Here is a 16,318-nt window from a genome sequence, read left to right on the forward strand (position 1 = left end):
TTCAATGTTAAAAGTTAGCATTAAGCAGTTGCAGCTGTCATCACGTTCGGGTGCATTTGTTTTCAAATTGTAATATTTCTTAAATTTATTTTTGTTGAATTTTTGTGGAGTGGTTGGAAATGACAAGAGGAACAAGTGATTAAATTTTAGTGGTGATCTGGATCATGATCCGGATCACGATGCTAACGCGTTAGCATGTCTATGGCATTTTCAATGTTAAAAGTTAGCATTAAGCAGTTGCAGCTGTCATCACGTTCGGGTGTATTTGTTTTCAAATTGTAATATTTCTTACATTTATTTTTGTTTATATATTAATAATCTAATGATTATTATATACAATTTTAGAGAAAGAGACAAAGATATAGATCACTGTGCCAAGGAGGGAATCTCTTTAGGCTCAGTGACCCTATGGCCTTGTTTAGAGAAGTGTTTCATAAATGTTAAAAAATTCATATATTTGCAGTTTAGTTGAATAATAAATTGAATTTTGTCTCTTATTTGTTTTTGTCTATAAGCACATGCAATATCAATATCAGTGCTCAGATGACAGTAGCTTCTGGGAAAGGTGCAAGTTGCAATAAACTGTGATGCCAAGCGCTAAGGATACATGCTATCCAGTCACAGCAGATGAAACTTTTTTTACTACTGAGCAAACATCATTGTTAGACTTTTTTAGGTTCAGTGATTCCACGGCGTGTAGATGTTATGGCGTCAGTGACCCCATGGCCTTGGCGGAGGTTTGCACTCTTTGAGTGCTTCTAGTTAAATTTATGTAAATCTAGTTTATGTTTTTCAATAAAAAAGTGACAAATTTCTGGCTAAAAAATTTGCATTACATTTTGGATTAGATTATTTGATGCATTCTTTCATTTACTTGTTGACTCTGCATTGTGTTGTTATGACTCCGCCCATTCACTCCCCTCAGGACGCAAACTCACAGTCTCTGGCATGGAAGTCGGACTCTCTAACCAGAAGGGTAAAACCCAGGGCTCTGGCCTTGTGAGCAGAGAATCCTTTTGAGCTGTTGGGAGTGAGGTTTACTAACTACATCTGCACATTGACACCTCCTGGCCTCTGTTTCATAAACGCAATTAAAATGAGTGAATGGAATGCACTGGAAATTCATCAACACTTAAATGCCCCAAAACTTTAAATGCACTTAAAGGAACTGAGTTGTTATGACAACAATTCATTTTTGAGTTAGTTTAATTAATGGAAATGAGTGACTATAACTTTTTTCAAAGTTTGAGTTACATTAACTTAATTATTGTATTAAAATGGAGTGTTCAGTTTAACAGTGTAGGGTTTTCTATGTCAACAACATTTTATTGAGTCTTAAAGTAAATTAATATGAAGTTGGTCACTGGAACCTTAAACTCTGGGCATAAATAGAAATAAATAAAATCTGTAGTTTTTGTCAGTTTTTGGCATGAATGTCTTTCCATACCTCTGAGCTGAGCTCAGCCAGCTGCTGGAGTCTGCAGGTCTGCAGCCATACAGTCTTGAGCTGACGTCTCATTTTGGGAGGAAAAAACATTTTGATTGATTGCAGTTTATAGTTTGCATTACAACGTTTGGAAAGAGGTGTCATTTGATTTAAACGCAATTCGCTTTGACCTTATAAATTTCAAGCAGACTCGACTCAGTAGAGAGTCATGCAGCATTTGGAGCAATGGAACGATTTGGAGCAACGATTCTTGTTTCACAGTAAAATCACCAGTGTTCAATTAGCTCTGACAGTGAACATATGGTCCCACTCTGACCGGAGCAGAACCATATGTACACTGGCAGTGTTATTTTAACACTGTCAGTGTTAGTTTTACACTGGTGATTTTACTGTGTTCTTTCTCGCAACAAGACCGGAGTCCCAGTTAGTGACTTTAAGCCACACAAAAGTGACTCACGATTGACATATTTTAATGGCTTTGAGAGGGATTAAGAAGCGGAGTTTCCGTTTCTGAAGAGCAGCAAAGCAAAGATCCAACGAAGCAGTGGATCGGAGCACTGCTTCATTGGTTCAAGGTTCAAAGTGGAGCCGCGCTGCAGCAACAGTTGATTACAGACCCGCTGCAGGGTCTGTAATCAATGTAGAGATATGATAATTTTCCAGACAAACGCCCTCAAAAACAACAGCGACTCTGAAGGATAAGGGAATCGTTAAGCAAAAAGACTATTGGTGTCGGTGGATCGAATCATTTCTTAACGATACCCAAAAAGAACCGGTTCTCGATACCCAACCCTAGTCACAGTACAACCTGTTCTGCATTTGTCAGATGCGTCACCTCAGTGACATTTCTGTTTTTTGGATACGTGCAACATCTTGATGAACAGATGTACAATATGACCCCTTTAACTCCAGAATCCTACACCGTAGGACTTCATGGAGGGAGACTATGCTGCATTAGTGCTGACAAATTCGAAAACTAGCACTCACACCCCCCCCCACCCCGGACGACAGACACAGCATGATTAGATTGTGTCTGTGTGGTTTTTATGGATGGTAGCGAGGGCGTGTCATAAAGGGACGGGACGTGTCATAAAGGGACGGCCTGCATATTAACTCATGTGCTGCTGTTGTTTGTGTGCTTTGATTCACACAGAGAAATGGGAATATAACCATAAAATAGAATCATTGAAACCATTTCCAGCATAATTTGGAAAATAATCAATCTCATCCTTTCCTCTTTATCCCCCCCGGTCGTCTGTGTGAGTGCGCACGCCAAACTCCCCGTCTGTTTGTTCCAGGTCGCCGGTGAGGGGGCGTGTGCCAGCGACCTCGTTTCTCCGAGTTGACCTTTCTGCCTTTGATATGCCGTCTCTCCTTTTCCTCTTTGCCCGATTTGCCGATTAACGTTTCCGTTCTATCTCCCCAAACCCCTGCCCTCTTTTCCACCCTTCGGGGTTCTATCTCTCCCTCCTACCTTTCCGCTGTGCTCTGATCCAGAACCACACTGTCATACTAACAACTCCTTGGGGACTCTAACTCTGCTTGTCTCCGTGATGTAAGTTCCTCTTTCTCCTCGTCTTTCTTTGAGACCTTTGCTGGTGGGTTCAGCAGCCACACGGACACCTCATGGCCTTCGGGCTCCCACCCCCCCCTCCATTCCTGCATGCTTCACAGGACGGCACCGTGAGTGTGTGTGAACTCATCCGCTGGTGCAACAGCCACGCATCTCTTTCTTCATCTTGATGTGCATGCTCTGTTTTTAAAGGATCATTCTGGATTTTTTTTTTTTTTTTTTTTTGCATGTTTTTTTTGTCCATTAACGTTGAATCACACATTCATTTCCATCACCTGAATTAATCACATTATTAGACAGGTTTTCTATCAGCACTGTATTAACATCACTTTCAAGAGTTTAAAAACATGCAGGTTATGTTTGTGCCTTTATACAGACAAATGTCTTGTGTTTGAGCGATCGCTGCCTTTTTTTTTCCTGCTTATTTATTTATAGCTGCAGCTATTCAGTATATTATCACATATAAGTGTAACTTCATAATTATGAAAGTGTCCTTCCAAGGTACATGTCTATGAAAATGAGATCAGGGCTTTGCATTTGAAAAGCTACGAGCTAATTCCTGCTTCATAAATGATGCAACAAGAAGTACTCTGAGCACACACACCTCCACCAGCACACAAGGACACATTTTAACCACACGTTCCATAAACAGAAATCTGAGGGAGAAGGAAAAATATAGGAATGTCTTCATGCTCTACGTCCCGTGGTCTGAGAACAGTCTTCTGAACACTGGCTTCCATACCACCACAACCAAAAGATTATTTATTTCTTATTATTATTTGTAATAGAACTAATGCTATAATTTATAATCTCATAATGTTACACTGCAAATGTACACTCAACAAAAATATAAACACAACACTTTTGGTTTTGCTCCCATTTTGTATGAGATGAACTCAAAGATCTAAAACTTTTTCCACATACACAATATCACCATTTCCCTCAAATATTGTTCACAAACCAGTCTAAATCTGTGATAGTGAGCACTTCTCCTTTGCTGAGGTAATCCATCCCACCTCACAGGTGTGTCATATCAAGATGCTGATTAGACACCATGATTAGTGCACAAGTGTGCCTTAGACTGCCCACAATAAAAGGCCACTCTGAAAGGTGCAGTTTTGTTTTATTGGGGGGGGATACCAGTCAGTATCTGGTGTGACCACCATTTGCCTCATGCAGTGCAACACATCTCCTTCGCATAGAGTTGATCAGGTTGTCAATTGTGGCCTGTGGCATGTTGGTCCACTCCTCTTCAATGGCTGTGCGAAGTTACGACGATGAACTGGAGTCAGGTCGAGACCCCGATGAGGACGATGAGCATGCAGATGAGCTTCCCTGAGACGGTTTCTGACAGTTTGTGCAGAAATTCTTTGGTTATGCAAACCGATTGTTCCAGCAGCTGTCCGAGTGGCTGGTCTCAGATGATCTTGGAGGTGAACATGCTGGATGTGGAGGTCCTGGGCTGGTGTGGTTACACGTGGTCTGCAGTTGTGAGGCTGGTTGGATGTATGGCCAAATTCTCTGAAACGCCTTTGGAGACGGCTTATGGTAGAGAAATGAACATTCAATACACGAGCAACAGCTCTGGTTGACATTCCTGCTGTCAGCATGCCAATCGCACGCTCCCTCAAATCTTGCGACATCTGTGGCATTGTGCTGTGTGATAAAACTGCACCTTTCAGAGTGGCCTTTTATTGTGGGCAGTCTAAGGCACACCTGTGCACTAATCATGGTGTCTAATCAGCATCTTGATATGGCACACCTGTGAGGTGGGATGGATTATCTCAGCAAAGAAGTGCTCATTATCACAGATTTAGACTGGTTTGTGAACAATATTTGAGGGAAATGGTGATATTGTGTATGTGGAAAAAGTTTTAGATCTTTGAGTTCATCTCATACAAAATGGGAGCAAAACCAAAAGTGTTGCGTTTATATTTTTGTTGAGTGTATGATGTACTATAACGTTTAAACATTTTATTACTTTCACGCCATCAAAATAAATATTATGTTTATACTAGCATATCAATGAGTTGCTGTTGTCATTGGAGCACCACCAGGAGGTTTGTTGTTTTTTCCCCACCATGACAAGATCCAGACCCTGCTCACAAACAGACTGTGATCAAATATAGCAAAAAATACCAGCCGCAATAAAATACTTAATGAAAATAACTTTTACCAACTGAAAGAGTAAAAAAGTGAAACAAGCGAATGTCTGTAAGGAAGCAAATAAATAAAAACAGATGGTGTGTTTGATGACAGATTTAGAGCCAGGAATTTGTAACTAATAGGCAAAGTCCTGCAAAAAAAAAAAACAAAAAAAAAAAACAACCAAAAAACAAGTTTTTGTTTCTTAGTGTCATTAGTTTATATCTTAATTGCTGACTGGATCATATTTTTTATCCTCAGTTCTTCTAATGTGACTGTTGTGTTCCTGGCAGGTTTCTATTTGCATCCCACTCTGTCCCACTCGATGGACTGTCGGTTGTGTTTTTGCTTATGTGGTATTTTTCACTTCCTTCGAGCACCGTTTCCTCTTTTTTACAGAAACCTCCCCGTTTGCTGCTCTCATACTAACTGTTCCTCTGGAGATTTTCCAATGCAGAGGCCTTTTAACACGCGCCACACTCTCTGTGTGTGTGTGTGTGTGTGTGTGTGTGTGTGTGTGTGTGTGTGTGTGTGTGTGTGTGTGTGTGTGTGTGTGTGTGTGTGTGTGTGTGTGTGTGTGTGTGTGTGTGTGTGTGTGTGTGTGTGTGTGTGTGTGTGTGTGTGTGTGTGTGTGTTAAACTAACTGTAAATTCTGGTCCATTTTGTACAGTCCACCAAAAGTGCATTTCTGGGATGGTTTTTGTTTGTTTGTTTGTGTGTATTGGGGGGGGGGGGTCATTTTATGAAGGTCTTACATTTCCCAGAATGCATCTGACCAGCCCCCAGAAAGTTTTTTCTATTTATCTTGGAGTCACAGTTTTGAAATTTGAAATTGAATAAAATTAGCCATAATGCAAAATAATAATAATAAACAATGATGTGTCCAAATCCTTATAATTTCAAGACAAGTCTGGGAGAGTGCACTGGTGCCACCCTTCAACACCACGGAACCACTTTGGGTCCTGGATGGCAGCCACCCAGTCAGACCCAGTTCTGTCCCCACCTCTCAAAAGTAAGCATCTATCTGCCAGGGCCAGGAGAATTGCAGATGTTCCCTTGACGTTCTTCAAGCACTCGGGGTCCTCAACACTGAGGCACCTCTGTCCTGGATCAGGCTCTGAAAACCCACCTCATGTCCTAAAAGTCGAAGCTGATGCTCCCTCACAATTAAAGTGGTACTCACCATTTTAGTCTCCATACTTAACCACACCTTTGACAGAAAGTCATTCCAGTGGTACCCAAGGATCCTCTGGATCGGTGGGACGGTGGGACCAATGACATCCAGTGGTCACCATCCATACAGTAAGACCGGAAACACCAGGATCCTAACCACTTAGACCTTCATTCTCCTGCAAAGACCTCACCATCAACAGACACCTTTGATCAACAACTTCTTGACTCCATGTAACCTTTATTTAACCTGGTTAGTCCCAGTGGGCTTGAGATCTCTTTTGCAGGGGAGACCTGGACAATTATAAAGTTTCTAGTTCACCTTACCTGCCTGTCTGTAAATGTGAGAGGAAACCATATCACCCAAAGGAAACCCACACAAACACAGGGAGAACATGCAAACTCCACACAGAAAGGCCACGGGCGGGAATCGAACCCCTGGCCTTCTTGCTGTGAGGCAACAGTGCTAACCACTAATCCACATGCTGCCATGAGCTCTTTCCAGGCTGAGGACCCAGAAACATGAATATGACTGCTGAGATATGTGAATGTCTCTTAAGAAATTCAGCACTTTTGCCTGTGGAGTTTCTCAGACATCCATGGTCACGTTATCAAGTAGTTTGAGTCAGGTCAACTGGACTTCTTTATTTCCTTGAAAATGTTTCACTCCCTGTCTGAGAGACTCGAGTGTTGGGTCACTGATGTCAAGCATTAAGAGTGTACACCCTTCTTTCATCTTCACCACAGAGGCTCAAAAATCATTCTCACCTCTCCTCGAAGAACAATGAAAACTCACACATGAACTCAAGTGACCTCCGGTAATTCAAGACTCTTCAGGCCTTTCTTTGCGACCAAACAGAGGACAAATATTAGAGTTTCTCACAACCGGAACTAGAACTGATGAGGCTTTTCTGGAGGAAGAGCAAAACATTCTCAAGGAAATAAGCAAGTCCATTTGACCTGAGTCAACCTACTTCTGATGACCAAGTCCAGGAAGGCATTAAAAGCTCAGATTTTAGTCTTGATCCCGGACAACCACAAACTCAGACACTCTGATTCCTCGCTCAGCTTCTCAAGTGCTGGAGTCAAAGTGTCCATTGATTCTGCAAAGCTCACAGCATCTTCCACGAAGTCAAAGTAAGTAAATCTCTTTCCTCGCCAACAAAAGTACCTGTCGTTGGTTTCCACAACCCGACCCAAGCTTGCTGCAGCCTTATTTTTTCTAAGATTTTTGTTGCAGTCATGGTGGTATTTTGTTTGTTCTTTTTCAGTCTTGAAACATTTGGAAAGCTTCAGTAAATAAATGGGAACTTATTAGCTATGAATAGAAATAATGAGGTGAGTAAAGCTGCTGGGATATGTGGTGTCCAGGCTGAAGGTCTTCAGGCAAGTGGAGATGTTGTTCTCACGGTATTGCAAACAAGTATCAACTCAGTGGACTGGAAGAAAAGACTTATCATCCCTCTCTGGTACTGTGTCTCACCATTGAATAACTTTGCGTCAAACTATTGGTTACGTAGAGGAAGTCAGGTGAGGCGTGTTGTCTGCATTGAGAGGGACAGTTATGAAATTTTTTCCATGTGACAAGCTTCACGATTGAGGATCCCACAACTAGGAAAGACCACAAGGGCACCCACATGTCACCTGGTAGCAGCAGGTAGACTATTCTCCAGCGAAGACCCAGGGTGGTTCCATCGTGTGGTAGATGTGGCGATGCACAGGAACATCGCATGCTCCCAAACGGGCCCTCTACTGTCAGTCTTTACCATCTCAGCACTAAAGTCACAGTCCTGTCTTAGTGGAAGTCTCCTATAAGACGGAAACATCTCCTGAGAAATCCTGGCTAGTATGTCAGAGACAGTTTTGTTGAGTTGTTGTGATCTGTTTTACTGGTGCAGGATCTCTGTGGTCTCATCTTTTAGGAACATACGCGTATATTGTCCCACAAGCCACCCATTAAATATGGATTTGTTTGTATTTCCAGCACGTATGCTGTCACTTCCGTTGGACTTCTAAAGTGCTCTGAAGACACATGATTTATTGATGGGCTCCTGGATTTGGCACGGTGTATGACCCATCCATCTCGATGGTCTGCTTTTGTCTGGGTCTTCCAGCAGGTTGTCAGCCACATCGTTCACGGGTGGAACTATAATTTAGAACTCAGAAGTTTATTGCCATTGCCAATGAAAAGGATTCACAGACTAGGAATTTGCTTTGGTATAATGGTGCAACATTAAACAGAGAGCAAGATAAAATATGTGCTAAAATAAGATAAAATATAAGATAAACTAGGACTGCAAGCAGTCATATACGGGCCCTCATTCCGCGCGACCGCCTACCCAGGGCAGTGTGTTCTCTTGTGGTGGGCATGTGCATGCAGGGGCAACCACTCATGACACAGTTAAAATTTTAAACAAATCACACAATGCATCAAGGATTTATGACATGTTGATTGTTCATCCACTAGGTGACAGCCAGTGTACAAACAGAGGGGCTGGGTGTGTTCAGGAGCCAACCGTCATCATACATGTGAAGTTTCAAGTCAATCAGGCAAAGCATGAAGGAGTTATCATGATTTGATGTTCCATGGCACAGGGTCAAAATGGCGGCACCATAGCGGCCACACCCTTCAACATAGAGAAAAGCTTTCGATAACTTTTGGTCAGTGTCATCTGTGGATGCTGTCAAAGAAATTTGAAGTGCATTGGACAATATCCCTAGGAGGAGTTTGTTCAAATACAACATGTGGAAATCATTGCAAAATGAGAAGAAAATTCAAAATGGCTGACTTCCTGTTTGGAGTAGACTGATGGTGCAAGAGACTTTTTTGTACGTCTATGCAAGTCACACATGTGTACCAATTTTCATCTCCCTACTCCAAAAAAAATCCCTATGGGGAGGGGTTTTTTGAAAGTTTCAAGGGGGCGCTATTGAGGCATTTTGCCCCGCCCATGGGTGACGCCCCTATGAATTGTAATAGGTTGTCGTGCTCGACCTGTATATCAATTTTCATGATGATATGACAAAATTAAAGCCGTCAAAAGGAAGAACGTAATTTCATGGCGAATGGGCAATATGCGGCACGCCACTACACGGACGCCGTTACTCGTAACTTTACGGCATTCATTGCCTACGTCCACCAATTTGTTCTGCATGTTTTAAAAGTGGAATGAAGTTGATTGGGTTAAGTATGTGACATCAGGACCTCTTAAAGTAAAAATAGGACATTTCCCGCCACCACCGGGGGGCGTTATGGTGCAGGTGGGAACTTAAGATATGTAGACGTTCAGGGCAGAGCCCTCATCATGTCCAGCAAGTTTGAAGGATCTACGATGAAGTATGTGGGAGTGACAGCCGTTTGAAGTGAAATGGCGTGCTCCACAAAGCTCGCCAAAGTTTGACGACCCCTAGCAGCCACGCCTTTTGACTTAATTAGAATCTTTTGATAACTTTTGATCAACATTGTGTGGTGATGATTTTGACCAAATTTGAAGACGATCGGATGAAATCCCTAGCATGAGTTCGTTCAAATGTAAGTAGTGGAAATGGCCAAAAATGGCAAAAATTTGCTCAAAATCTAAACTTAAAATCAAAATGGCCGACTTCCTGTCGATATTTCACCATGACAGTAAGAGACTTTTTCGTGCGTCCTGGCATGGTAAATATGTGTACCGAATTTTGTAAGGCTACGACGAAAAAAGCCCAATGCGGAGGGGTTTTTGAAAATTTCTAGGGGGCGCTATTTCGCGATTTTTCTGCAACCATGTGCGACGCCCCCAAAATATCGAATTTTGGATCCGGCCGGACAATTTTGGAAAGTTTGGTGAGTTTTTGAGCATGGGAAGAGGCCGAAATTTCGATTTCAAGAGTGAGAATAATAATAATAATAATAATAATAATAAACAGCGCAATTACAATAGGGTCCTCGTAGGACGTTGCCTACTCGGGCCCTAATAATAAATAAATAAATAAATAATAAACAGCGCAATTACAATAGGGTCGTCGTAGGACGTTGCCTACTCGGGCCCTAATAATAAATAAATAAATAAATAAATAATAAACAGCGCAATTACAATAGGGTCGTCGTAGGACGTTGCCTACTCGGGCCCTAATAATAATAATAATTAATAATAATAATAATAATAATAATAATAATAAACAGCGCAATTACAATAGGGGCCTCGTAGGACGTTGCCTACTCGGGCCCTAATAATAATAATAATAATAATAATAATAATAATAAACAGTGCAATTACAATAGGGTCCTCATAGGACGTTGCCTACTCGGACCCTAAATATGAAATATTTCTCTGCGTGCACACTATCCGTCTCACTTCACCCTCGGTTCATCCTCTCACACCGCTGCGGCCTGACTGCTGTGTATTTTTAGCTCAATTTTCCCCAACCTTCAGACGTACTCGCCTGAAGATGACCTATTTCTAAATCCGGACAGTGGTGTGATCATTCACTCAAATACACTCAGTAGTCAACATCTTTTCTTTCTTCAGTTTCCTCTTGAATCTGGAGAACAGATGCTGAAAACTCTCTGTATCGCCCTACTCTGACCCCTTTGGTTGCATTTTTCTGAAATTTCATAATTAATAACTGATCTAATCCTAATCAGTACACCTGGGGTCCAAGCAAAACCCAGGGATGTATTTATTGAAATATTCTCTGAAATGTTATATTTATTCAGATGGAATTTTATGTAATTGTCACCTATGCAATTATCTTCCATTTCACGTATTTTGATTCACTTTGATTTAATACTTTGGGCTCCATAATAATTTTTCTTATAGGATCCTCTTGGATCCCAGTTTGATATAACGGTACTGGGTTGGTTTGTTGGTTGGTTGGTATCTGTAGGGAGGTAAGGTATTGAATTTTTGTATTGAAAAATCATGTTGAAAAAAAATGAGTCATTTGTTTTTATATATATATATATATATATACGTGTATATATATATATATATATATATATATAATCTCCAAAGTTACCCTTTCTAGTTTTATTATGCAAGAATGGTTTTAATAAAAGTATGTTCCTTAGTGTTCTCCCTTTTCCCACTTGGGGTCACCACAGCAGTTCCAAGATGGATCTGTATGTTAATTTCTCCAAGTTTTTTGTTTGTTTGTTTTTTCTTGTCAAATCCACATTCCATGGAAAATGGGCAGGGAGATTTCTCCAACTGGGAACCTTGTAGCCACGCTGCCCTAGTGTTGTCAATAAAAACATGTTAACCGTATTGAAAAACAAAACGTTCTAGCGGGATCCCATGTGTGCAGATTAGTATGTGTCACGACACAATGTGCACTGATGAGGGTTCATGTCACTTAGTTCTGGGGGTATTTTTGTGCAGATTCAGTCTCACTTCTGAGGCTGTGGTACTTTTCTGGAAACCACTGGATTTCTTTCTCGTGTTGGGTGCAACTTATTGCCTCAAAGACATTTAGGTATTAGGGTTTTTTTATGACGTGGGCACACTGGAGTGTAAACTCGACGGTTAAATTGACCTGGCTAGAGTCATGATGCCTCAACATGGAGCCATGTCACACAACTAAGCTCTCAGTGTACATCCCAGTCTACGGTCCAATCTTCAGTTATCATCATGAACTTTGGGTAATGGCAAAATAATAAAATTGTGCCTAAACGCAGATGAAATGGGTTTGCTTCACATGTTGGTGGGACTCTGACATCCAGAAGGATCTCAGAACCAATGCTCCTTTGTGTAGGAAGGAGCTGGCTGAGGTGATTCGGGTTTGCGATTAGGATGCCTCCTAGTCGCCTCCTTGTGGTTGGTTTTCTGGGTGTGTCCAACTGGGAGGAGACTTTGGAGTCATCCTAGCAGTATAAGGAGGCTGTGGTTAGATGTTTGGACCTTCTTTAACCCTCTGCACCAGGTAAACATTGGTGAAATTTGTGAATTGGAGGGTTCTTTCAGGTATGTTGAGATCTCGTGAGCTACAGTTAGTGTAGAAAAAAGTTTTTATTTAGACTTTTATAGTTTTTGTGCTGAAGTTGATCCCATCTTTTTTGTTCACATTCTTCATTTCAACATCTGGTCCATTGTGTCACTTGTTTGAATCTGTCCACTTCTGTTTCGGCGTTCACACTGTCTGAAGTCGCCTCCTTGCTTGTCCCTCTCTGACCGCTCCTTGTCGTTGGCAGGATCTGCCTCGGTCTCCTGTGGCTCCGCCCCTGGACTCCTGCTTCCTGAGACCGGCCCGCCCGGCCAACCGCCGACCGCCCTCACGCTGGGCCGCCCACTCCCCCTCATCCTCCCCCAAGTGGAGCCAGGGCTCAGCTAGAAGGTTCACCTTCCCACCACCGGGACACAGGAAGACTTTACTAGAAGACGAGGAGCTGGTGTGAGGTCGTCCTCTTGACTCCTCCCCTCTCGTTAGTGGAGCTGAAAAAGGCTCAGTACCTCAGAGTCCAGCCTCGACCCCCGACCCCCTTAGAGACTCCCACCAGGAGTACAGTGGGGTTTGGATGCACCAGTAGCACCAGCGATTTTGAAAAAACAACCAGAACTTCATTTTAGAAGAACCTGGACCCTGTAGACTCATCAACAACATAAACCGTACATTTCCATAAAAGGTGCCTGTACGTCTTTGAGTTGCTCCCACCTGTCCGAATGTTTAGTTGCAAGTCTGAACCTTTTTTTAACCCAACAGAAACTAAACAAAAAAACACAGTTGGGTTCACATAAAGTTTACGCACTTTTTCTCATCTGTTTACATATTTGTTGTTTTTGTTTTGCCTGCATCCCTTCATGTGCAAAATGTTTTCTTCTGCTGCGTAAACCGTGATGTTCGGCGGTTAGCCTTCGAAGCTGGAATGCGAACGACTCGGGTTTTGTTCACAGAAAAAACAAAAAACAAAAAGCTCCCGCTTCACTGGGTGTGAAGCAGCTGCTCATGATGTCATTTACAAAACCTGCGTATTTTACTTTTGCGTTTCCGATGAATGTTTGTCTGCACACTTGGGGATGGCGGGATGCATCGACTGGAAACACTTATGCATATTTGGAAGGCAGACGTAGAAACACAGTGAAATATTTGCATGCCTTTTGAAGACGAGCACTTTAGTGCATGTACATACGAGTGCTAGTTACCGTCGGTCACCACTGCGGGAATCGAACTCTTGTTTTTGTTGTCATATTATTTGCATTGAATAAAGAATAATTTTTAAGTCAATGATTGTACCTATAGGCCGTATTTGTACAGTTGTTACTCTTGGATATGAACGACTTTTTCTTTTGATGCGAAAAAATGATTGTGAAAAGTCTGAATGTTTAAATGAGATAAAAAAGTCTACGTCAGAAAGCCGATCTCTCGTCTTATGTACACGTAATAAACATGAATGTGTATTTCCATCTTTTGTTGTCGTTTCTTTGATGGGTTTTAAAGTAAAATGTGATCCGCGGTGTGTTGTGTTTTGCACGCCGCGCTCATGCTTGAACATGAAGGTCGTGATGGATTACACGCCGTTTGATGAGACCGGCGTTTGTGGTCTTGGCAGAGGTGGATCCTGATCCGTGTGTCTGAATTACAGCTTGTCAGACACACAATGTGAATAAGGAGATTGTGTCTACACACAAGTCAAATCCTGTTGCATTACAGCCATGCGTGTGCCACCGAGCTTGTCACACAAGATAATAGTGGAGCAGATAACTGAAACAATCCTTCAAATGGTGATAGAAGCACCAAATCCGGCACAAATATACCTTAGACAGTACTGTTCTGAAAAAAAAACGACTGGCCAGGTAGGGGTCAATTGAAGAATTACACAGGGGTCAAAATTAAAAAATACTCCAATCATATTGAAAACTATACCACATTATTTGTCTGATCATAAAGATTCCAAAAAGGTATAGTTTGGACTATCTATGACTGAATGTTATGAAGTTATGGGTTAAAAACAGCAATAATGGTGACAAAGGTCAATTTCAGTTTGTACAGGGGTCAAAAAAAGTTGCTTCAATTTTGCTAAAACGTTGTGCAAATTATTGGTTGAGCTAATCAGATTAATCAACGGAATAGTTTTGACTGTGTGGTCTCCAAAGTAAGGGCGATTGGATTCTATGACGTGACATATGTTACCCCGTAACGTCTATTCCTTTTTTAAACCATGCAGACAGAACCAGCTGGGAAGCGAACCCATGACTTTTTCACTGTGAAGCAACAGTGCCACCAGTCTACAGAAACTGCATCACATTGTGCACAAATTTATGCAAATACCATTTGTGTACTGAAATATAGCAGTAAAACTGCTGCCTCAAATCCCACCTGTTTCCTGAAATTTAATACTGAAGGTATGGATTTGGATCTCATCTGTAACCTGAATTTTAGCAGTGAAGCAGATTCAAATCCAACTTGAAAATGACTATAGGCTCTTGCATTAACACAACAACAAACCTGTTGCTTATATTATCTGATAAAACTAAAACTGTTGGTTTTAATACCTATAACCTGAAAAATTACTGTTGAAGCTATTGGTTCAAATCCCACCTGTAACTTGAAAATTAGCACGGATCCCGTGGGTTTGAATCTCATCTGTAACTTAAAATTTAACAGTGAAGGCTTAGGTTAAATCCTGTCTAATCTGAAAAATAACACTGAGGCTGTTTGTGGAGATTTTCAAGTCCAGACTTAAGACGCACTTATTTTCCCTTTCATGTGGCTAGCATACTGGTACAGTTTTGTTTTACGCTTTTTACTCTTTTAATTAATTTATTAGTAATTGGAGCGGGCTGCGGCCTCAACTTTACCTAAATTCTGGGTTTGTTAGTGAAGTTTAGGGCTAGTGGCCGGCGATCACCTTAGTATTTCTCTGTTTTTCTTGTTGTTTAATGCTGGCAAATTATACAGTATTTTTTGTCTTTCTGATGCCTGATTCAGTTTTTTCTCTGTTTAAGGTGCAGCTCCATCCAGAGATGGGAGTTGTATTCATGTTGGCGATCCTCCTGTCCTGTGCGCCAATAGCATTTCTTGTATGTTTGTCCGTGAATTGTTCTGTAATTTCTGTTTGTAGCATGGCCCAAGCAGAGGGTCACCCCTTTGAGTCTGGTCTGCTTGAGGTTTCTTTCTCAGAGGGAGTTTTCCTTACCACTGTTGCTCTGGGGGTTGGTAAGGTTAGACCTTACCTGTGTGAAGCGCTTTGAGGCAACTCTGTTTTGATTTGGCGCTATATAAATGAAAATAAATTGAAAATTGAAATTGAGGCTTTTTGTTCAAATCCCACCTATAACATGAAACACTGACACTGAGGCTATTTAATTGGTTCACATCCCATCTCTATGTTAAAATTTAACAGTCAGGCTCTGTGTTCAAGTCTTAGCTGTAAATTGAAATATAACACTGAAGCTGTTGCTTCAAATCCCACCTGTAACCTGAAATTTAACACTGATGTGGGCTTGAATTTCATCTGTAACTTAAAATTTAGCAGTGAGGCTATTGGTTAAAATCTTGTCTATAACCTGAAACTTAACACTGAAGCTATTGGTTCAAATCCCACCTATAACATGAAAATAAACGCTGACACTGTTGATTCAAATCCCAGCTGTAACTTAAAATTTAACAAGTTAAACAGTGGGTTCAAATCTCACCTGTAATCTGAAACAAGTCTGAAATAGTTTGTTCAAATCCTACCTGTAACCTGAAAATGAACATTGAAGCTATTGCTTTAAATCCCATCTGTAACTTTTAATGTAACAGTGAGCCTCTGGGTTCAAATCCCACCTATAACTTGAAAATTGACAATGATACTGTGGGTTTGATTCATGTCATGTGTCACTTAAAATGTAACAGTTGGGCTCTGGGTTCAAATATTATTGATAGGCTGCAGTTTAACACTTAAGCTGTTTGTTCAAATTTTACCTGTTGCCTGAGATTTAACACAAAAGTTGTGGAGTAACCAAATTCTGTCTTTAACTGCCAATTTAAAAGTGAAATGTAACCTGAAACAACACTGTTCAAAT

At 41.2% G+C, this 16,318-nt stretch overlaps 1 protein-coding gene across 1 annotated transcript in view; it reads left to right on the plus strand.

Annotated features, from left to right (window-relative positions):
* LOC117522681 (microtubule cross-linking factor 1) overlaps positions 1-13,643 on the plus strand; it is a 137,269-nt gene extending 123,626 nt beyond the window's left edge. The window contains 1 exon segment of the mRNA XM_034184131.1: positions 12,505-13,643. Within this exon segment, the coding sequence (XP_034040022.1) occupies positions 12,505-12,708 (204 nt within the window). The 3' untranslated portion in view covers positions 12,709-13,643.
* Positions 13,644-16,318: the final 2,675 nt, after the last annotated feature.

The sequence above is a fragment of the Thalassophryne amazonica genome, chromosome 12 (genome assembly GCF_902500255.1).
Source record: "Thalassophryne amazonica chromosome 12, fThaAma1.1, whole genome shotgun sequence".
NCBI lineage: Eukaryota > Metazoa > Chordata > Actinopteri > Batrachoidiformes > Batrachoididae > Thalassophryne > Thalassophryne amazonica.